Source organism: Asterias amurensis, chromosome 8, assembly GCF_032118995.1.
Source record: "Asterias amurensis chromosome 8, ASM3211899v1".
Taxonomy (NCBI): Eukaryota; Metazoa; Echinodermata; class Asteroidea; order Forcipulatida; family Asteriidae; genus Asterias; species Asterias amurensis.
This window is the reverse complement of record NC_092655.1, coordinates 3230589-3253304: the sequence shown is the minus strand read 5'-3', so window position 1 is coordinate 3253304 and position 22716 is coordinate 3230589. Positions and strand designations below refer to the sequence as shown.

The window sequence follows — 22716 nt, the reverse complement described above, 5'->3', positions numbered from 1 at the left end:
TTGATTACTCGTCACTTTCTGCTAATTTTAACGCGTAGGCCCTCATGACATTGTATTTTCGTGTGTGAGTTATTTGCTCAAGAGAAACGTCGAGATGCTTTTCATATGCGTGCAAATAGTACCCTGGAATTTGTCTCTGATGGTCTATATCCGCAGTCACATTTTCAATTCTAGTAGTTACCAGACCGAGGTAGGAAGTGGATTTATAGTTTAGTTGGGTTCTGTCTGTAGTGCGAATGATTTAATTATGATTGACTAGTACCATCACAACTCTCGCGATCTGGGAGCGTGACCATCATTGGGAGACTTTCAGAGTTGACCCCGTTATGGATGACCCAATCAAAAAATAGTCCCAGGAGGTCCATACATTTTTCATAACTGATCTTGGTGTAAAATAACTATTTGCAATTACAAAATTTAAAGCATGTTTAGACACCAAGTTTAGGCACCACCCCGTATTGCCTTGACCGCGAGGGATGTAAAACTATTAAACACAGCTGCTATAGTGAATTACTATACTAAGCTTACGATGTTATAGTTTATGTGCGCCAGTGCTTTATCAGAAAAACAGTCATTGTAGTTTATAAATATGAAACATGGCTGACATTGCTTACTTTATGATTTTTATGATGCATAGATAGATCGCGTGCGTATTTTTCGAGGAGGCTTTTTAAACACTGTAAAATCCAACGTGTAAGAGCACGTTGTACGGGTTTGTTGATGTTTTGAGCGAACAGCTGGGCGTGGCGGTACCCACGTGTGCCTCACATGTCATGTCGTCTCAACACAACAAAGCGCTGATTGGCTGTCTAAAAATACCTCACGTAACCTGGTCGTGCAGACCAATGAAATTGGCTGCTTTTACACGTGACAGGCTGCTTGCATTTTGACCTCTGTATGTCATATCAACGTGCGCCTCTAGAGCTAGGCAGGCGCACAACACACGTTCACAACCGAGTAGAAAAAAACAGAACGCGATCGCGACCGTTTGGTGAAAAGACACGTACATGATTTCGACAACAATTTCTTCCAGTTTTCTAGCTTCCAAATCTTGGATATTTTTTTGTAAACCATCATGGCAGCAGTATCTATGACGAACATTAACCAACTACTTCAAGCTGCAGAATTTTTGGAGAGGAGGGAAAGAGGTAAGGGCAAAATTTAGTTTTTCGTTTTGGGTCAGATTTAGGGGATTTGACAGATGTCACGTGCCATTTTTTAGACGGATCTTTCTTACCAATTTACAATACTGTTTTCCTCATAACCTTGCAAAAATATCACAATCACATTTACATTCACAAATACATTTTCCTTTTTTAACAGAACACGGGTATGCATCCACAATGCCATATAACCACGAATCGTCGAGACGGAAACTCAAAGTAAAGAGGCTTCACGCAAACAGGTAGAATACCTTTTTTTCCAGTTTTACTTTTACATAAATAACAAAATATTTTTCCCTTTTTTTGGTACTAATTTCTTTCTCAATGAATGACTAATATTATTTGGTTTGGTAACACTGTACCCAACTATCCATCGTGACTTTTTGGACTTGCAACAAAAACAGAAAATTATAGAATAAACAAAAAGCCAGTCCCTTTTTAATTTACAATGGGAAAACACTAATTAACAAGACAATGGCAGAAAAACTTATTTTTGTTTTAGTTAAGTATTATAACTGTAGTGTTACTTAAGTCAGATAAACTGGAATCCAATCTTTTAAAAAAATTTGGTTATCGTGTAGACAAAATTATGTCAATCATTTACAGGCACAGCAGTACATCATTTAAACATTTGACATGAATATTTCTGAAGGTAAATTACTAGATAACTAGCTGGGGGGGGGAATGAAGTAAATGTTTTAATTTCTCAAGCCTGATTGAAGGTATTCACTGTTATTTATGCATCTCAAATGTATTTTACATTCACATTTTCATCAATTTAAAAAAATTGTTTTAAAAAAATGATTACTTTGATAAATTTATATAGACCTCTCTATCAAATAAAATCAAATGAAACTGACACAAGGAAAGGGAATACAAAATAATGTTCCCCTATTTGTCAGAAAACTGTCCAAAGTAATGGGTAGCTTTTAATGCCCAGTAGTTTTAATCACAAAATAATGATGATAGATGGGATTTTTCATCCCAAAATCTTGACATTTTGCATCACAATTGCATACAAATATTATTGCCTTTTTAAAAATATCATTGACTGGTGTCTAAATTGGTTTTTCTCGACTTGAGCAAACATACTCCTGGGTTAATGAAAACGACATCTGAAAGGGGTAGTTTTAATCTTGTTGGTTTGGTTTACACCCACAAGATGTATGGGGTCATTGTTTGTCTGCTATTGTTAATTAATAAGAGATTTAGCCACACCTAGTACAGTGGGCTATCCTTCAATCAACCGTTAAAAATCAAATTAACTCAAAACAAACCCCCATTGTTGCAGAATATCAGGTTTTCCCAATCCCCAGGTTTGGTAGTTCCCTAAAATATAACACAGAGCTTATTCTTTTATTAATTTCAGTCGGTCTTCACACAATGAACTTGAAAAAAATAGGTAAGTACTGCATTTATTAGTTATGTGTCACATCCACATGTTCGTTGGGTAATAATAAGCATATCCTCCACGTAGTGCACGCTACCCATGCAGTGCACTGTACATGTGGCCCATAGCTACACACATGTACACACACAGCCAACCAACCGTTGGTATGTTGTTGTCCTTCCCTCCATTTTGCTCATGAATAATGCATATATTGATTACCGCCTTGTGACCCCTGCGTGCTAGTTGTGATGATGTCAAAGAGCCCTGTCCTTGTGGATTTCCCAGCATCAATACTTTCCTGTGGGGCCTGGGTTGGCTTGTTTGTTTGTGGTGTGTGATGTAGTGTGTACACGTTATTTATAGGGAGTGACACAGTCATGTTTGTTCTTGTTTTTATGTGGTTGTAGTGTACTACAGTTATGTCGAGTCAACAAAAAACTGCGCAACTTGTTATAATTTGGTAGCTCCAGTGGAATACTGACAAATTGAGTAAATGTAGTTAAAATTATAGCTCAATTGAATATTATGTTGTGGGCTATGCAGTACTTGCTTACTAGAACCTACACCAAATTGTGACAAAGACAGAAACGTGTTAGTTCAAAAGCCCTCACTTCTCAGCAAAAGAATTGTAGGGACTAAGGTCCTTCTCCACTTTAATTAAGCAAAGTTCTAGCAGTCTGCAATAAACTACAAATTTCTTATAACAGGAGCACATTGGCTTAAAATCTCTCAAAATATTGCTGTTTAAAATGTCCCCTTATCCCTTTCAAGAGTTGTCAATGCACAAAAACACTTTCAGTGTTTTGTAATAGTGACTAGTGTTTAAAAAAAAGCCATTTCATCATGAAACACACCAGGAGCCCATTTTTTGTAATTTCTTTTTTTTTTATCAGAGTGGCAGACCATGTTCTGATATGAAATATACAAAACCACACATTTTCAAGGAATATTTATGTGAATTATTAGTTTACTTCAATAGTATATTTTAAACCATAAAATTTCAAAACAAATTCTTATTATAGGCCAAATTCTTATTAGGCCTATAGGCCAAAGTGCCAAATATGTAGACTTCAATATTATTATTAATAGGAAAAGTACCCCTCAATGTGTAGGCCCTAAAGTGTTAAGAAAATTAAAATGTTTCTTCAAAAAAACATGAGGTAATAGTAAAAGAAATAAATACCACAAATTTCATGCCTTATCAAAACAGTAAACAAAATGTTAAATGCATTGCCCAATGTTATTGTGTTAATTTGAGGAAATGTATTTCTAGGTTGCTGCGAAACAATATTCATTGTAATTGCACATATGAAAGGTTGGGGAATTTACAATTGTTGGCATTTGCAAGCATTATAATGAAAGCGTGCATTCATATCTATTTGCGGTGCTAAAGTCACGGATGATTTTCCCAATTGTGCAATCGATGACGCTCGAAAAAAATTCCCTATTACTAAGTTGGGCTCTTTGATTGCCCCATAAAGAGCCATGGTGGCAGTTTCTCATTGGTTGTGAAGAAGTGTGCCTACACATGTGGTGGACAATTGTTTACTGATGTCCTGTTACAACTTGTTTTGATTTTGGGCGAGCCCTACCTACCCTGGCCCACTTTCAGGGGAGGAGTGTACCCAGAAATGATGGTAGAGTCCGCAGATAGAGTGGGTGGCTTACCTATTCTATTCAAATTGATTTGGGGTTCAATTTGGATTCAGTAGGCAACCAGTCAATACAACTCTTGTTGGTCTTGGCAGCGAGCCAAGCATTCCTTGTTTACCTGGCTCACCTGAATAGTGAACTTCTAAACAGGGAAACTACACTACTACATTATATGGGCCTTTAACTAAGGAAGTTGTGATAGTAGGGCCTACGTGCCCAATAAATGCTTGTATTTATCCATAACCAATGGGGGGGGGGTCTGAGAATGGAGAGAAAGTACCTTCTTAGGGAAGATTACCCCTGTAAAACCTAATCCGATTCCCATGGGCAACTGTAGTGGTGGAGTATTTAACTTGGACTCCAGCCAAGGTTTTACTACTACATGTATTGATTTATGGAGTCACTGGGCACAGGTGGATTGTAGTAAGGTTGGCTCCTGGTCCCCACTACCCATTGTAGTAGTCAAGTGGTTGGATTTGGTTGTAGGTGTAACTGCACATTGCATCATCTTACTGAGAACCTTTACTGTATACTACATGGATCACATTTGCGTGTGACCCCCCCCCCCCCCCCCTTCCCCGCTTCTAACCACCCCCCCCCCCCCCAAATCTCCTGAATCACATTTAAATCTTTCAAAAATGTTAAACCTATATCAGAGATTTATTGTGTCTTTTTGAATCGGGATCCCAGTCTAGGCTTAGCTTGGCTTTACTTAAACCCACAATGATGGAGTTGCACGAATTGCATGAGGGTGGACTCCTAAAGTACAGGGAAGCTTTTAAATCCAAGTTGGCTTAAGTGACCGAATCTTTAGAAAGCTTGTTTTATCTGACTTCATTTGATTTCTGATGAACAAAGTTGGATATGTACTTTGTTGTCCCATAGCACAAGAATTTAAATGATCCTGGAATTATTTCAAAGTCTTCCAAACATGTTGATATTTTTTACAGGCCTGATACCTCATGGAAGCATTAGTAGACAATTGTCTTCATGCCTTGTGAAATATTCCAGCTTTCATGGAGTAAAGGCCCTCAGATCCTTTAAAAACGGGAAACTCTACATATGTACCTTGCCCTAACACAAACGCAGTTTCGGTTCTGATGTACCGTGTATACATGTTTGTTACAGAGTCCCATATGACTAGTCTTCGTACAATGTGTTCCAGCCCAGTAATGTTGATTCTCAGCTGGTAAAATTATAACAGTTGCGTGAACTGACCCGCGTTTCTACATGTGCTAACATTCAATGGCTGTAGCAGGCCCTTGTTGTTGTGTTAGGTTTTGTGCTGAGGAGTTGTTTACCAATGTGTGTGTGTGACAGTGCTGGCAGTGCTACAACAATGGCCATTATTGGGGGGGGGGCTGTTAGGCGGCCAAACCCTGGATTTGACTGCTCTTTGACCCATTGCTGGGATTTGGAGTTTCTGTTTAGGTTGGAACAGTATTTTGAAGAGAATTGACACTGGACTCTTGTGTCAATGCGAGAAATCTGCGGCGGCATAGTTATTAAATCATTCCCAATCCAAAGATTACAATGAGATTGTATTGAAGGATTCATTTGGTAATTAACAGGGCGGGAAAATTTGTTTGATACATTTGACAGGTACAACAGAATTTGTAAAGCTCTGATAAGAAAAGATAAAAAATAGAAACAATTGGTGCATCTGAATTGTTGTCTGGTCAGTGTCTCACTGTGGTTTGTGTGAACATGGGCAAGGATGTACTAGAACTCCATCTTGACCATCCGTCCATTGTTTACTCATTTTGTTAAAACAATATTACACCCAATGGAATATTAGACCACCATCTGTCAGTTTTCATTCCATGGGTTTTATTGATCAACCCAAATACCTAATTGAAAATAGGAAACGATTGTTTGTGTGACCCTTTGTAAACAGCAGGGATTAAATGATTTTGATTAATTAAAATTCACTTCGTTAGAACGTTAATTATGGTAGGAGATTAATTGGATTTGTTGAAATTATAAACATGGTTGCGAAATGTTCAAGTACGATTTGAAACTGCATGGAGGGAAAGATCATTGACACAGTTCTAGGAAATATTAAACTAAGATTTATGAAACTGATAAAATTCTCTTGGAAGTAAGCCATCTTCACTTGAGAAGTCTTTCGGTCAGTAATTTGATCTGTTGATCAGTTCTTGTTTGCTATCCCTGAATAATGCTCCCCAGCTGTGATCTTTCTTCCAAGATGACCACTGGAGCCTACTAGAGAAGTTACACAATAATTGCCACATGCCCCCAAGTCACAAACACCTGAGGACAAATTCATTGAAACCAAAGTCTCTCCCCCTCAGAGCGAGGCCATCTTGAGGTGAAGGTCAACTTGTCAAATGTCAGTGTTGATAATGTACCCCACCTGTTGGCTAGACTTTATGAGATTGCCAGGCACAAATCAACTTCTGTTAAAGGCATAGCTGGAAACAACCACACCCCGATTCCCCCTCAAAAGGGAGGGGGGGGGGGGGGTGTTTTGAACTGGTGTGTAAATTTGATTGGTCATACACACCATGTGGGGAGGATTGTCGACTGCAATAATCAAGGAAGACACAAAATCACCTGAAAGGAACCAGGACAGACATGGAAGGAAGTGAACTTTTGTGGGCAGGAAAGTTTCAAGATGTACTGGGAGTACAAGAAGGGGAAAGTCATCAAGTAGGCCCCTATCTGTTATAAACTCAATCATGGTTGAAACAATGTCGTCCCTCCTCCCTCCTGTAGTTTAAATTTTGTGGGTACTGTGCCCCCTCCTATCACCGAGTTTATGGATCCACAGCTTTCTCCCAAAGACACCACCAAACCGTAAAATTGTGAGCAGGAACATTTTCAATTGAGTGAAGTTCACAACCTGTACTGTCATTTGATCCATGCCCAGGGCAGGGTCCTAGTAGTAGATGGCTCACAGAGCTCCTGGATGGAGTGAGTGATCTGATTTATGTGACAGTGTTTTCAGAATGGGTGACACCTTGTAATGGTCTAGATGAAGGACAACATCAGTGGGGGTAAATTGACTGGGAGGGACTTCAACATTGAACTGAGGATTTATAGGCTAACTACATGTATTAGGCCTACTGGTTGTTCCTCGCTGCTAGACTTGATGCAAGCCCTTTTTCCATTGGGTGAACAAACATGTAGGGGTTCACTTCAAAATTTCAAAAGACTCCATAAAGAGGCATGGTTCGCACTGGGCACATTCTACTACATTGTACGCAATTCTCATTAGTATTGTGGAGACTCAACACATTTGACTGAAGTACAATAAAATACAAACGTATCAAAATTACTTTCAAGTTAATTGTAAATTGTTATGTGGCAATCAATCCTCTTCCTCTGGCTTGATGAAATTGTTATATTTCAGCTGAAATGACAAATCACAATGGTACTCACTTGCAACTTGAACAAAATATTTGTACTGGCAGTGAAAAATGCTCCGAATGTAGGTCTACACTAGCAACGCACTGCTCCCCCCCCCCCTTTTCGAATTCGGGGACAATTTGAGCTGCAGAAATACACTTGAGTTCAACAATTCATTCTTCAAAGGCTTCAGCTTTTAGAAACTAAAATAAAAACAGGTTTCTCCGGATCTGTTTTCACAAATGGGTGTATCAACAATGCATTGTATTGTGCACTCAGATTGGGAGTTTGATTCAAACGACCTGGCTTTACTAGTGCTACACAACCGAGAAATAAAACGCAAGGCCACATCCAAGCGCCATGGCCTTAATTGATGTAGTAAATTCAGTCCAATAAGGGGGAAAGAGGAGTCAAGGTTGTTTAGTAAACACGTACATTACAACTGAGTAGCAACGTGTCATGGCGTTCATGGAATGTGTATGATACAGGCACACATGACACTATAGCTCCAATTACATAAACCTGTGTAGAATATTGCTTAGTAACTTCCTGCTTAGCAAAAATAAGAGCAGGGTAACGGTGATGTGTCATGACACAGTGCTTAGCTACTTTTTGTGCTGATAATCAGCTCTGATGATATAAAGGCCCCTACATGTTTTATGTAAATTTACTTGTTATCGATAAATTGCCTCTGTAAATGAAAATTTTTCAAAAGTCAGTTTGTATTACATGCGGTAGAACAAGCTCACCACAGATCAAGTCCGAACATGTCAGGACATGTCCATTTTTGCCGTAGATCAGCTTCAAGGCTACCTCGACACTATGATAGGAATGGATGAGCAATACACCATTGGAGGTTGGTTGCACCTCTGTCCGAGAGATTTATATTGGCAGTGTGTGATGCCATCAACGTTATTGAAACGGCTTGCTGGGATTAATTTTTGCAATCCCCCTATGGGTGAGATTGGAAACTATGCTTGTTGCATGGTAGGGCATTTTTTAACTTTGATTAATAAAAAGCTTTTCAAATGGCTGATGGCTATGGCATCTATTCATAATTGTAGCATTAAAAAAAAAAATGTCAGAATTTTAAAGCCAATTGCGTGCAGTTCAAATTGCACACATATGTAACAACCTCACTTGCAATGCTTGGTGGAACAAAAATTGTGAAATTTCTGTTCACAATTGAACAAAAAAAAACACCAGTCAGACCGTGGTCAGACACACTGCTTCGTTAAAATTGAGTAATTGTGGTTGGAACACATCTTGAATGTACTGACAGGCACTGCATTTACCAAAAGGGCTGTGTTTGTAAATCACAGTGTTACACAAAGCCCAAGGACTCTGTGATTATAAAACAAACAAACACAGGTTGTTTGCTTGGTGCAGGTGTGGTTTACGAAGCCACAGCAATGCTGATCTTGTCAGTACATGCCTATCATGAAGGTGAACCAACCATAGAGAAACCACAGTCATACAAGACTGGTTCAGGCAAGTCTGCACTCTGCACTCCCAGTCTAGTGCAGGCCGACCGCCAACCTACAGAAGTAGCGTGTACGCAAACTCGGCTCAGAGTCAATAACATAGCATGACCGTTGAGCTTTGCTTTGAATTACGTTCAACCCCATGAATTGGAGGAAACTTAGATGTATACATTGAATACGTGTTGATTTTTGAATTCCATGCAGTGCAAACCAACGGTCCAAAGTTTGTTAAGTATACATTTTTTCAGTTGAACTGTATTTTATCAGGTTTTTTTTTCTGACAGTTCGAAAAGCTTGATTTTTACAGCTTGCCCTTCTCTAGAAAGACCATGGACAGACTAGTCTGGAGAAATGTGAGCTCAGTCAAATCAATATATTATAACGTCCAGACATCCACGTGTACCCTACTTTTATAGAGGTTGTCCAATCCATCAGCGAGAGTGCAAACAAACAATACAACAGTGGCCTAAAGTCAGCCTGCTAAGTTCCCTGTCGCTCGATACATTGCTTGTCACTCACTGAACCCACTGTTTGTACTTAGTCCATCAAACGTTGTTATCCTACATTGGAGTTATTTTGAGGGGGAAAGCACCACCAGACCCACTACCCCTGTCAAGTCATTAGTCTCCTAATTCTTCCCTCGTAATCTTTAAAGTCTCTTGTTTAATGAGTCCTGACAGGCCCTAAACCTTCCATGGGGACAGATCAAAATTGAATTAAATGTGACATTAAGAGTATATTCGGATCACAATGTAAAGACCTGCTTCATATTTTCAGTAACGTAACAAGAATCCAACCTGCGTAATAAACAAGATTGGATTTGATAATTTTGCAATTGGTCACTTTTATTGAACTACTTCTGCTCCTTGGGGTCATAAACTGTTTTCTTTGCAAGGGGATGAAATGGATGGTATGCGTTCTCGAAGTTGGAATTTTGCTGCCAATTTGTAGAGGGGGGGATGCCTGGTATTAAATTTCTTGTGGCATTTGTGGTTGTGGTGTCAACATACTCTCGCATAACAACACTGATTTTGTGTTTGCTTAAGATTAATCATTTAGGTGTGAAGCTAAGTTGAGATCCTTGCTCATGATTTTGTTTTTCTTCTGTTCTGCAGGAGAGCACATTTGCGAAACTGTCTAGAGAGACTAAAAGAAATCGTCCCTTTGACAACAGAGTCAGCAAGACACACCACATTGGGGTTACTAACAAATGCCAAGGATTTCATTGCGGTAAGTAGAATATCCCATGTGCCCTTTGGAATCGTCTTGTCATCAAAACAGAAAGATGACATACTGGAGAGAAGAACCATGGCATAGGCCTATGAATTAATTTTTTATTTAGTTTCACTACTCAACAAGTCAGGATGGTGTTGGCCAGCAGCCATACAATTTGAACTATCTGAGATTGTCAGCCCAGCCTTATAATGGGTTTCCCATTCCTAAAGAAAACACATCCACCATATGGTAAAGCTGCGTTTGTGATGTGAAAATAAAAGGGTGATCACAAATTTAAAAGGGGTTACTTTTGGAAAATAGATGGACCTGGTGGGATCACTCTGAAGTCAGTCAACATGTCACTTTGTTGTGCCAGGGGGTTGGGGTGGGGTCCTATTATCCTAAATGGCCTGGAGTGAATACAACAACAGAAAGGGTCACTTTTGATGACAGTCTGTCAGCTGATTGGGGTGACTGGGTTCAACCATTGCTCTAAGAGATGGTGGGAGATCAATGGATTAGTACTGCACAACATTAACCGTGTTAAATGCAGTTTGCTCGGGTCTGACTCTTCAAATTGAATCATCTTGGGTGTGGCAAATTAAAATAGCAAAGTAGTAAACCAAACAAGCAGATTTTGCTGACAATTCTGGACTGATATTTCACAGAGGCCCTATGTCATTGCCTTGGTGCCCCTTGACTTGTTCCAATAAAAAAATTACAATGTCCTTAACGAGCTGCCCTTTACCAAGGAGAAAATGCCTTGGTGCATCACACAGCAACAGCATTTTAGAGAGCAGAGCGCTGGCATGTTTAACTGAAGGCCATTGGTCCAAATCCCGCTCTAGTTAATTTTGCTTCGTTCAACCTCAAATTAAAAATTGCAGCATGCAAGTACTTTCGCAAAGCATTTAAATTTTACTTGAATTATTCTGTTTCAATACAAGTAGCAAAGAACCTGGTATACAAAGACTAAACAGGGCTGTGAATCTGCAATGTTTTTTTGCAATCCATTAATGTGATTTGGTGTTTTGAACGTGCAGAATTTGGAGGAGAAAGAGAAAAAATTCCAGTTTTGTAAAGACAAGCTAGCCAGGGAGCAACGGTTCCTAAGGAGGCGACTGGACCAGCTCAATCTGGGCAGGCATAAGATAAGACAAGACAGTACGGGCAGCTCATCCATGATGTCGGACGATTCAGAAAAAGGTATTGCAGCTTAAAAAATAAAATATTTCTGTTGCCAATTTATTACAAGTTATTTCACAGTTTAATTTATATTTACATGCTTAGCTGCAAAGACCCCTTAAAACTTATGATGAAATTTATCTGTGACTTAAATAAGGTATTATTACTCGTACACCATTGGGGTTTTGGGGGTAAATTAAAGTATTTTTAAAAAGCGAAAAGAAAAATCATTTAAGCTTGAATGGAATTTGTTTAACACTTCATCCGAGTCAATATGCCCTGCCCTTTATGTACAGGGCTACATCACACGGTAAGCTTAAAGGCATGCACTGTTAATTAGCAGAGCTTCTACACACATACAGAAATGCAATTACTTGGACTACATGTATCGTGGAGCGGGAAATATTCTCCAAATCCTTGCGGCTTTACGCTCTGTATATTGTGCCTAGTGGAATATTTGTACAGTGCATACATACATATTGTACTTGTATTGACTTGAAGGGGGATGCTTGCAATTGCAAACAATGTGGTTAGAAAAAAAAATCAAATTACCTACATTCTTTCTGACCTAAGCTACATGGGGATTATGTAATGTTTAGAAGAGTGAGTTGGAAAATCTTAATCAGTCGGAGCAGGTGTGGTTACAAGTGACACCAGGAAATGCTGGCTCTCTCTCTTTCTCTCTACAGTACTAGAGCTTAAAAGCTAGCAGGCTCTACATGCTCATATATTAGGGTCAAAGGTCACTGTGGTCATTGTCCATGGCCATCAAAGGCCAAACTGATCAGATTTATGCACTAATATCAACAAAGGTAATACCCCAGCTGAGGTAATACCCCAGCTGAGGTAATGCTGATAGCTAGCTGTGGGCAGTGTCCTCATTCTGCTACTCACTCGCTGGGATTCATTTACAAGGGCAGTGCCAGTGTAGTATCAAAAGGATACATTTCAAATGCAAATTTGATTCTTTTTTGGAGATGTGCATGGAGGTCAGGACTAGTGGCCATGGGCACTCCTGTGATGTGTGAACTTGTTTTGTTTTTTTCAGAAGGGTAGGAGTTTTATCTGTTAGATTGGGCCTGAAGGTGGGAGAAAGAGATTAATGTAAATCAGCTGGATTTTACTTTTACCCACCCCCCCCCCTCCAAAAAAACAATTGGAAACCTGGTTATTTGCATAATGTTGCTTTTTAAAGCGCAAAAATCACAACACCTGTTTGTGAATATTAAGTTTGCTGTAAATAGTGTACCCTGCACTACATGTACTAAGGCTTAATTAAAGAGTGCCAAGCAAAGTAACAGAAACTGATCACAGCACACTGTACACCACACAGGATGTGATCCAGTCCATGCATGTTACATTGTTAAAGGGAAAGTACAGCATGGGTTTTTGGACTGGAGAGGGAAGTTAACACTGACCCAATTGCTACATGCAACAGGCCTGGAATTTCGTCTTTCAGGAGGGCGAGGCTATTTGAATTTTGCAAAGGGCACTTCCATTAGAAATGTTTGAGTCTATGGGAAACTTTTGAAAGGGCAACACAGACCATGGCCTTCATGTAATCCCAGGTCTGCATGCAATTATGTTTAAGAGGTTTAAGAGTTATTCATTTATAATTCACTTGCCCTTGCTTTGGCTGACCATGGGCTGATGATTAAAAAGAAATTATTTTCAGATCTAATCAGCTGCAAATAATTAGTTTAAGTCAAGCTACTTATTAAATATATAAAGGTGTACTTTTTAAGATAAGTGACAAAATATACACCGACACGATAAGAATCATGCACGTGCAAAAAAGTATGTATGCCCATGAAAATGAGACATTATGACGTAAATGCGCCCTGCCCCAGAGTAGATTAGGCAGACAGTGAAAGCAACAATTAAGCGCACGTGTAAAGTAGAAAAAAAACTAAGTGTACATCTCAATCTGAAATCTTGTCTTCTTCAGTACTGTACCCTGACCATAACAGACTGTGTCGTGGAAGTTATATTTAGATGTATGTCAGCCAAACAGGAACCATAGGAAATTGACTCAACACTGTCTTGGTCGGGGCAGTCATAATACAACCCCACTCCAACGCACTTGCACTTGGCTGGTGTAGTAGTTACCCATTGGATTCTACTACGTTATGATTCATCCAGTGGGCTTAGTTAACTTGTGGTGCACCTTGTTTTATATTACACTATTTCGTTCTAAATGTATGATTTACTCAGAACTGAACAATTCACACAACTTTTTTTGTCATGCTGCGCCATCTTGGTCATGTCCCCTGTAGACTGTAGTAGTCTTGAGTACTGATTGCCATTAAAGAAAAAGGGGCCAGTCTATTTTCTCTAGGGTTGGTGATATTTTGAATGATGGAGAGAAAAACATGTCTATTACAGGTCATGACGTGGGTTATCGTCATGTACTAATCGTCCATTTTTAACTGACGCAAGGCACTTTCTTTTGTTAGTAAAAGGGCACTTTCTTTTGTTAGTAAAAGGGCACTTCTCAGTGACAAATTGAAAAGCCTCATGTAGAGACCTTTCATAGGGCAAGTGATACAACATCTCTGGCTCTTGTAAAGTTCAAGGCCTATTCTTGTTTAGTAATCGTCGTGATGGCATCTGACAAATTTTGTGCACATGCTGAGCGCTAACAGAAACTATGTCCTTTGTCAATATCAAATGGTCTTTACTGCATTTTGCATCGGGGAGTTGTAATGCACAGTACATGTTTCCTACAAGCATAAAAGAGAGAGTGCTTTACATGTATGTATTTCAATTGCAGATAATCGTTTGATAAATTATGGGGTTTGGCAGGATTGCGTAACTGCAGTCCTTACATTTGCAGGCCTCGTAAGAACCCACGGCACCCATAGCAAAGGCCATGGTGCCCTGTGCTTTTGCTGAAGTGCCCTTTGCAATACAAGTTCCAATATAAATTAACATTTTCCTCATAGAAGTGCCCTTTATCAAGAGCCCTTCAAGAGCGAAGTCCAAAGCCTGCATTTGCATGCACATACCAATTTATTTCTTTGCGGGGAGAAGAAAGTATGAGACCCATCAGCTTATAATTGCTTATTTTTGTGTCATTTGTTTGTACAGATGATGTTGATGTTATTGGGTACAACAGCGACAGCGACGAGAGGAGCGGGTCGGAAATGACAGGGAGCGATGGTGGCCTTGCAGTTAGTACCAAGGAGATTGTCATCACGGAGCAATCGCTCTGAGAAATGGTCCCCCCTTCGGCTTCATCTCCTCACCGCAATGGAATTTTTATATAATTCAGCCAGTCAGATCAGATTCATGAATGTTTTGGATGGTGGCGTCAATGTTGCTCGGCGTCATCGCCGCTAAGTGGAAGCCATATTAACGATTGATATCGGAGATTCTGAGGTGATGTGGTGTTTTAATACATAGTCACAGAGCAAGCACAGGGACACAAGGGGTTCGACTGTCTGTTTGAGATTGGTTTGTTTTTTCCTTGTTTGTTTGTATTTATTTTATTTATTTGGATGAATGTTTGCAATGGTTGATCAGAGAAGGTTGGAGTCCTATGCATTGAACACAATACTGGATTTCCCTTCTCCAAAGCAGTGGCCAAATATTTTGTGGTACAGTTTTCTTATTTATACATGACAGAGAAGGACCCCTTCCCTCCCAAGGTGCTGAATAACAAATAACCAAAACTGGAGCATCAAGCTTAATGGATTAGTGTTGACCATTGCAGGATTGCACATGTTGGCCATGGTGTTTTATGCCGCCCGAGATTTTCTGCACAATTGAATAAACATAATTGTAGTGGAACAGAGCATGCCCAGAACCATGTGGTTGGTCATGCCCAGAGAGACCTTTGGCTAATGGAGAGAGAGAGAGCGCAGTCCATGCTCCTACAAAGCCTAAAAGCCATTGCTAGATCCAGGTCCAACCATGTGTGCATCAATCTGACCGTGCAAATGAGTGGAAGTAATGAGTTTGGCCAACCTAGGCCACTAAACAAAATCGACTGCCACTCCTCAGGGTTAGTCAAGTCACGTTCATGTATACATGTACAGCTGCAGAAAGTGCATGGTATTTACTCCCCAAGACAAATTACATGTACTTTTTATATTATTTTACATGTACATTACATTACTATCCTATCCTACCCTTGGTTTTACATTACGCCAGTTTGAACTGTGAGTGGGATAGACATCTATGCAAATTGCAGGGAAGTGGGTGTTTATTTATGCATGGACAGCCAGTCTGTGGTGGATTTTAATTCCTGTTGTGGCAGAACACAAAGCGAAATGGATCACACACGCAGTTGATTTGTTCTGTCCCAGTCAAACTACTGGGTTTTTGTTTTGCCATGTGTAAGAATCTGTAATGGGCTGGGCTGGGCTGCCCTGTTGGGTCCAGTGTAATGGCAAGCCTTGACTACATGTGCATCCTGCTGGCATGGTCAATATCTAACAAACAAAGAATACTAGAGTAGTGCCCCTGTGTCTGTCACAACAAGGGTGTGTGCCTAATGTGCTGAGGTGTCATCTTGCACAGTGGTGGCTGGAGCTTTGTCTTGGATTAGATTAGCCAAGAATTGATACTCCTTTCAGTCACAAATAATGAATAGTGGAACAACAAGAGAAGTTGCCCCCAGTCTTGCCTGGGAAAAAAGGGACCTCATATGTTCCAGCCATCTTGTTTGACCCTCCCGTACACAAACAAAATTAACACCAAAATGAAGCTGAAATATCAGCATTGTTTTCATTATTAATTTACAGACCAGCTTCACACAGAAGAAAAAATGAAATACTTAAAATCGAAAGCAAAGCCAAATTCAGAGCACCCAGTGTACTAGTCATATCATGGAGGAATAAATTATTTATTCCTCAATGGTCATATAATGCTAAATTTTTGAAGAATTTTCAATGTTGGTTCTTGTTTTGTTTTAAATTACATGTACTTGCTTATTATTGAATGTGAGAAACATGTCGGCTTCAAAAGTTGATAATTCTTTCCTCTTAGGAATGTTCTGTGCCGAAATGCATAATTTTTTTAAATTACCATGAAATTGTTAATGAATTTTATCCCCCTACTCTAATTTATATATGAATGAATTCGATACCCAATTGAAGTTAACATGATTGCTTATTTAAACAATAATAGATAGAGGACAATTTATGTACAGAAATATCGGATTCGTGACCAGACCAAACCGGGTACCAACAAAAACGGTTTGCACTGTTTATTCTGATATGAATCGTGAACGAACAAGTGTAATACAGAGCCACGTTGCAGTTGGGATAATTTCACTAGCTCATAGCTTCTGGCCGAAAAGATTAATTGGTGAAATGGTGTATTTTACATCAAAATATATTGTACTTTTTTGCAGCTGGTACTGTAAAATATATATCTCACTTAGAGTCCTTGGATTGGTAAATGCAAAGGGAAGAAAAATACAGTGACAATATTTACTGGAACAGTCATGGCTGGATGAACCAAAATTCATCACGGCCTAAAATTGTTAAGAACGTTGCAAAGTGGGGATCAAAACTGGCAATGAGTATTTTGACGGTTCAAACAGATATTCAGGCTAGGAGCAGAAGACTTGCAATAGAAAAACAGTTTAATATACAAGATCAAAAATGTATTGCAAAGTTAGGATGCTCCTTTGCATTTTTGGAACCGTGGTCAGTGTTTGTCATTTATACATGGTGTTCACTACTCGGGTTCATTGCAAGTTCATTCATATTGTAAAATGAAACTTTTGCATTTATCAAAAGGTAAGGATGTCTATACATTGAACATTCCAGAAAGAGTCCCCAAACCCCGACTTGTTAATTGAAAGCTTTGCAGCCAAGCCGAGACTTCCTAAGGCCAGGGATTCTGCTTAAAAAAAGATACCCCTTCTTTTAGAAGACACTAAAAAAAAATACAACTGGAATATACGCATTGGTCATGTCTTTGTGTTTGCTCTGTTGTATCCAACTGTCCGATATAAGGAGAGTAAAGAAAATCGACAAGTGTGTAAGGTTAACGACTGGCACCTGTATAAAACGACAAAATGCTGCAATTCTTGTCTTTACTAAGTCTTAAGATTTAAGAATAGACACAGTTAAAATATACGATTTCTAAACTGCATACACTTGTTCCGATTTATTCCCTTTTTCTTTGTAAGCCAAACCTATTGCCCCATAGTTATTGGGGGGGGGGGGGGGTGGGGGGGGGGGGGGGGTAGGTGACCTAACGACAAGGCAACCCCTCATGTAAAGATCTGGTGATTTTATTGTATAAAAAATCTCTTGTAAGTTTCCCCTGGAAGAGATTTGAGTGACGGAAGTATAGGGAGGCAGTCCATGGAAATTTTCTTGGTTTTCTCATTTGTGTTGGCGTGTGTAATGGTTAGGATGCGAGCAGATATTCCTCAACATTTTCTGTTTTAAATTCAAGCTACTGTATTATTATGCCTAGTTGGTTTTTGAATGTTATTAAATCAGATTTTAATTTTTGCAAATGTTGGCGTGCTTTTAACATATTAACATGGTTTCTATCAAACAGAAAGGTTCAAGACTAAGTATCAGGTTTTTTAAACATTGTATGTTTATTTGGAAACAATATAACTTTTTTATGAGAAAAAAAAATCGCTCTGTAAGGCATGAAAAATTGAATGTGCCTTAATTTTGACTGATAAAGGTACAAACTTCTAGGGTAGGGACTTACTAAATTAAGCAAAGCTGCTGGTGCAAAAGTAAAAGCTTAACAATTATTTACAAAAATAAGCAGAGATTGCGACTTGAAGCACAGACGAACTGATAAGTTCTTGACCACAAATTGCATTGGCTTAACAAAATGATTTGCTACAAAGTACCATTCCATGTTCAGATTCCAAGATTTGTTGGCTGGAATTAACACAACCTTCAAATACTTGGGCATTGGACTACAACAACTGATCACACATTTTTAGCTTGAAACCTCCAGAGTCCATAAATTAGCTGTCCTATGCACTTAGCAGCTGGCTTTATTTATTTTATCAATGCCCCTGTACCAATTATATAAACAGTCGCAACCCAGCAGATTTTTTACATTTTTTACACTCCTTGTTGCAATTTATACACCAGATAAAAAAAAAACACAATCTTTAAACAAAAGGAATGGTAAAAAAAAGTAAGAAAAGCATCTGTTCAAAGGAATTATTCCATTTTCTTTGGGATTAAAAGCAACGTTATAGCGTACACATCTAAAAATTGGCAATACACACTTACATTAACCTCTAACTAACTTGCAATTTTAACAACAACATTCAAAGCAGTGTTTAATAAAACGCATCCTTCTTTCCTTTATTTTTGAACGCAACTTAAATTCATTCATGAATACAATATGTCATTACACTGTCTTATATGACCATAACAAAAGGGGAAACAAAAAAACAAATGATATTTACTGTTCTCTATAACAGAATGTTTATTGCTTTAAGACATCCTTAACAAACTAAATAAATAAGGACACCGGCATTCAAAGTAAAACAAATTAATGTTCCTGTACTAAAGCCATGTGGAACTGACCACTACTGTTCTAATAGTAATATTACGTGCATAATTAAACTCTAAAGCAGCGTCATGTCCTTGTTTCTCATAAAGAGACGAAAAGAAAAAAGTTCAAGGAAAAGTAATGGTCATTCATATGATGAAGGACACCTGTGGTAACTGTACACGTTTTATTTATGATAAATGCATAATGAGCACTCCCCTACTGAGTATAATGCATGCGGTCAGGTCATCTGAGGTTGCGTATATACTGACTGCTTTATAATTGCATTCGGACCACTGTCACTGTCCAGTCTGTGTGGACTGACCATGACAGAGCCCAATGGCAGGAAGAAGAGGCTTTCTGATGACCTCCTGTCATTCTCTTCATTCATTGATTCATGGGCAAGCGTCCGGATTCTGTAGTGGGAAAGACATTGAAAAGGTCAAGTGTTAAACCTTCGTTTTGTAAAACGAACGCCCGCAGGGCAAACACTTCTGGACTGTAGAGAAATAAAGAAATCTGGCTGTTACGTTTTGCGGACGAGAACGGGGTTATATTACCCAATTAGTAAGCTTTACATATAAATTAAAATAATACTACAAGTACAGGTACGCTGCAAACCAACTAATACTTTGACTCGATTGTCAAGATCCGGTGACATGTCCTTAGCATTTTTTTTTATGGATTACAACAAAAACTACAGTTAAAAAAACTGTATTGAAAATATTCACTTGGCTTCATAGAAACCGTGGACATCCAAAACTGAGCAAAAACTCATCTCATCAGACCGTACAATAATATCAAACCTTAACATCAATTCTTAATTAAGAAAATTTCATTACTATTTCTGCCTGGCTGTAATACAAAACGTTACAAGCTCCAATGATTGTGAAACCATTCCCCCTTGGTAGTTACATGTAAATTGAATGCCTCTCCTTTGGGATTGCCCACTGAGGTTTCTGCAGACTCTGATTATTGAATAATGATAACTGAAAGATCACTTGGACGTCCAACAGAATCTAATCATTCTGAGAGCGTGTACTTTACTGGCATGATATCGTTTTATCACCATCAGAAAAACGCTAAATATTTCAAATCGCAATGAATTTTAAAATGCACTTTTATCACAACACCCCTCATTGCTTGTATTATTATTTTCTAAAAATGATTTGAAACCATGCACAATCTGTTTCTTGCAAATTGAACAGCTATTTTTGGTGGAATGTAAAATTTACTGCGTATTTTTGATTACTTTGAACAATGGTAATAATTGTGTTTTTTGTTTTTGTTTGGTGCTATGGACGGCTCATTGTATGCGAAATGGAAAATTCCTCCTTTAACTAAATGGCTCTGCTTTTAACAACAGTCTAATGCTACTTGTAATTATTATTTATTAGCATGTTTATAAAACATAATTTTTATTCGAACTATGAATCTATGAGTACCACGGTGGATAGAGGAAAGACTAGTAGGGCCAAGTGTTGTATCAATGTTAGAGGCTTCAGTTCTGTTTTTAAAATCCTAGATCTTAGATTGAAATAATTAATATATTGAGGAAAAACTGCTCCTGGAATATACTGTTACTTGAATTTCTGTGTTGTCTGCAGGTTTTCTTATTGATAGGGTAACCCATGATAGTGTGTTTTTAAAAACAAAATGACTTGATTTTAAAGAAGCAATGAAATTTCAAAGAAGAAACTTTTAAAATGGCTGCCTCCAGAATGTGTACTTTTGATATATGACGTTAACTGGTTCTAAAGGAGTTTGTTTGCTCTGTGGAACCACAAAAAAAACGATTAGTAAAGATGTATGTTCAATTTTAGCATGTTGATCTATTAAGAGGGGAAATTTTTAGAAAATGGTTTGTTCTTTAAAAAAAAAACTGAGAGAGAAAAAAAAACATTAAAAAAACAAAGAAACTGTGTCGTGTCTGGCAAAAATTTTGTAGATTGTAGATAAATAAACATGGAGAGGAATACAATATTATGTACATAAGAGATTAAACGTACTCCTGAAATGATGGTTCATACGAAATGTATGCTCTCTCCTTGTACTGAAAATAAAAGTTCTATTTCAAGAAGATATACAAGAAGCTGTGTCATTGTCTTTGATTGTCTGTCGGTTTTCCGTGTACAAATGTTTTAATCCTGTATAAATGTGCAGGCCTTCAAGCTTCGTTTTTGAAAGGGCAAGTTTACCTAGACATTTTGTCCTTGGTAGAGGGCACGCTATGAGGAAACTACATTTCTACTGGGGCATTTCAAGGGCACCATGGCAATGACCTCTGTTGTGTCCGTGAAGTATAGGGCCTGAATGTGAAGATGTATTGACATTACTTTGAAGTGAATATTTTTTTCCAAAATGATTTACATGTACAATATCGAAAGCTGCTGTACTACCTAACCAATAGTTTAATTGGCATTGATTTTAAAAGTGATTGAGGAGCCCACTATGTAGTGGTCCAGCATTTTCCTGAAGGTACCCACAACTTCACTATTTTCTGTTACTTGTTAAGTTACATGGCATCAAACATGTGCGTGTACCAGTTAACAGCATTATGAAATTACACCCAGCTAGGTATGAATGTTTACATTATTTATTTCACGGGTAAAATAAACAATGAAACGGTTGCATAACGTTGAGCAGATGGCAGGGATTTATTACTTTACAAAAAAAAAAATATATATATATTAATTACCCCTCAAAAAAGCTTCTAGAATACGGGAAATCTAAGAATTTTGCTCAAGAATGGCAACGGTTGTGGGTTTGAATTCCACCTGAGTAATTAAATATGCTTGTGGGTTCCTTAACAAAGAGTTTGAAAGTATGGAGTAACCAGCGCTTTACACACCTATATATGGGTAGAACACAAATCATTATTCTAAATCATAATGCAAAGTTTAAAATCTATTTATAAAAACAAAATAACATACAAACAAAAATCCTTTAAATCATTCAAACAAGTGTATCCTTTCTACACCATGGTAGATTCAGTGCACAAATTTAAGCTAGCCTATTCTTTGACAGAGGTATAATTGTCACAAAGGGAGAACTATTATTTCAAAAAAAATTTAAGCATGTGATCAGGATATTTTAGCATATAAATCATTGGAATAATTTATGGTTCGTCTTTGCAGCACTCTGACAACACGCAAACATTTTACATTAAGAAAGATTACAAATAATTTAAATAAGGGGAAGAAAAAGACACAAATTAATGCACCCTCATTATTTATTTTAGGCTGCATATTCCATGCGAATTGAAGTTTTACTGCTTATGACATGACCTACATGCAACTACATACATGTTTTTGCATTCCTCAAACAGGAACATGTCAAGGATTTTCTTGCTTTATTTTCACATTCTGCTCTGAGGAAATTCCTCATCCCCACCTCCCTTGACCCGGTTCAATGTCTGGGCTACAGTGCCATCGGTGATGCGAACTCAGCACATTCAAACTAAGATTACCCACAAACAGCTGAAATACACCTACAATTATCACAACCAAAATTTCCTCAATGTTCTTATGTAACGTCACACATTTCATTTGAGTATATAATCAATATAAACTTGAGATGAGAGCGAAAATTTATCAAGCACAATTTCGACCTACATACAAATAACACAACAGCGTTGATACTAGTTCAAACCTATATATGTCATCTGTACTGAACTGCTACACGTAGAAATTATAAGTGAGCACAATACAGTATTGCTCATGGCCTTATATGTAATGAACCCTATATTCTACTCTCCAAC

General features: G+C 38.2%; 2 protein-coding genes across 2 annotated transcripts in view; one reads left to right on the top strand and one right to left on the bottom strand.

Moving 5' to 3' along the window:
* The first annotated feature begins 923 nt into the window (after nucleotides 1-923).
* On the top strand, nucleotides 924-20842 carry LOC139940406 (max dimerization protein 1-like). The gene is made up of 6 exons (XM_071936637.1): nucleotides 924-1148; nucleotides 1324-1405; nucleotides 2533-2565; nucleotides 10178-10292; nucleotides 11321-11483; nucleotides 14553-20842. The coding sequence occupies exons 1-6, from the start codon at nucleotides 1076-1078 to the stop codon at nucleotides 14675-14677; spliced, it is 591 nt and encodes a 196-aa protein (XP_071792738.1). The 5' UTR covers nucleotides 924-1075; the 3' UTR covers nucleotides 14678-20842.
* The window catches only part of LOC139940405 (uncharacterized), a 26374-nt gene continuing 22887 nt past the window's right edge, over nucleotides 19230-22716 (bottom strand). Inside the window, exon 12 of the mRNA XM_071936636.1 lies at nucleotides 19230-19372. The gene's annotated coding sequence lies outside the window, so the exon portion shown is untranslated. The remainder of the gene's footprint in view (nucleotides 19373-22716) is intronic.

Excerpts from the sequence above, each read along its gene's own strand:
- LOC139940406 (XM_071936637.1), top strand. The coding sequence starts at position 1,076 with ATGGCAGCAGTATCTATGACGAACATTAACCAACTACTTCAAGCTGCA. Across the intron at positions 1,149-1,323 it reads TTTGGAGAGGAGGGAAAGAG|AACACGGGTATGCATCCACA; the intron begins GTAAGGGCAAAA and ends CTTTTTTAACAG. Across the intron at positions 10,293-11,320 it reads ATGCCAAGGATTTCATTGCG|AATTTGGAGGAGAAAGAGAA; the intron begins GTAAGTAGAATA and ends TTGAACGTGCAG.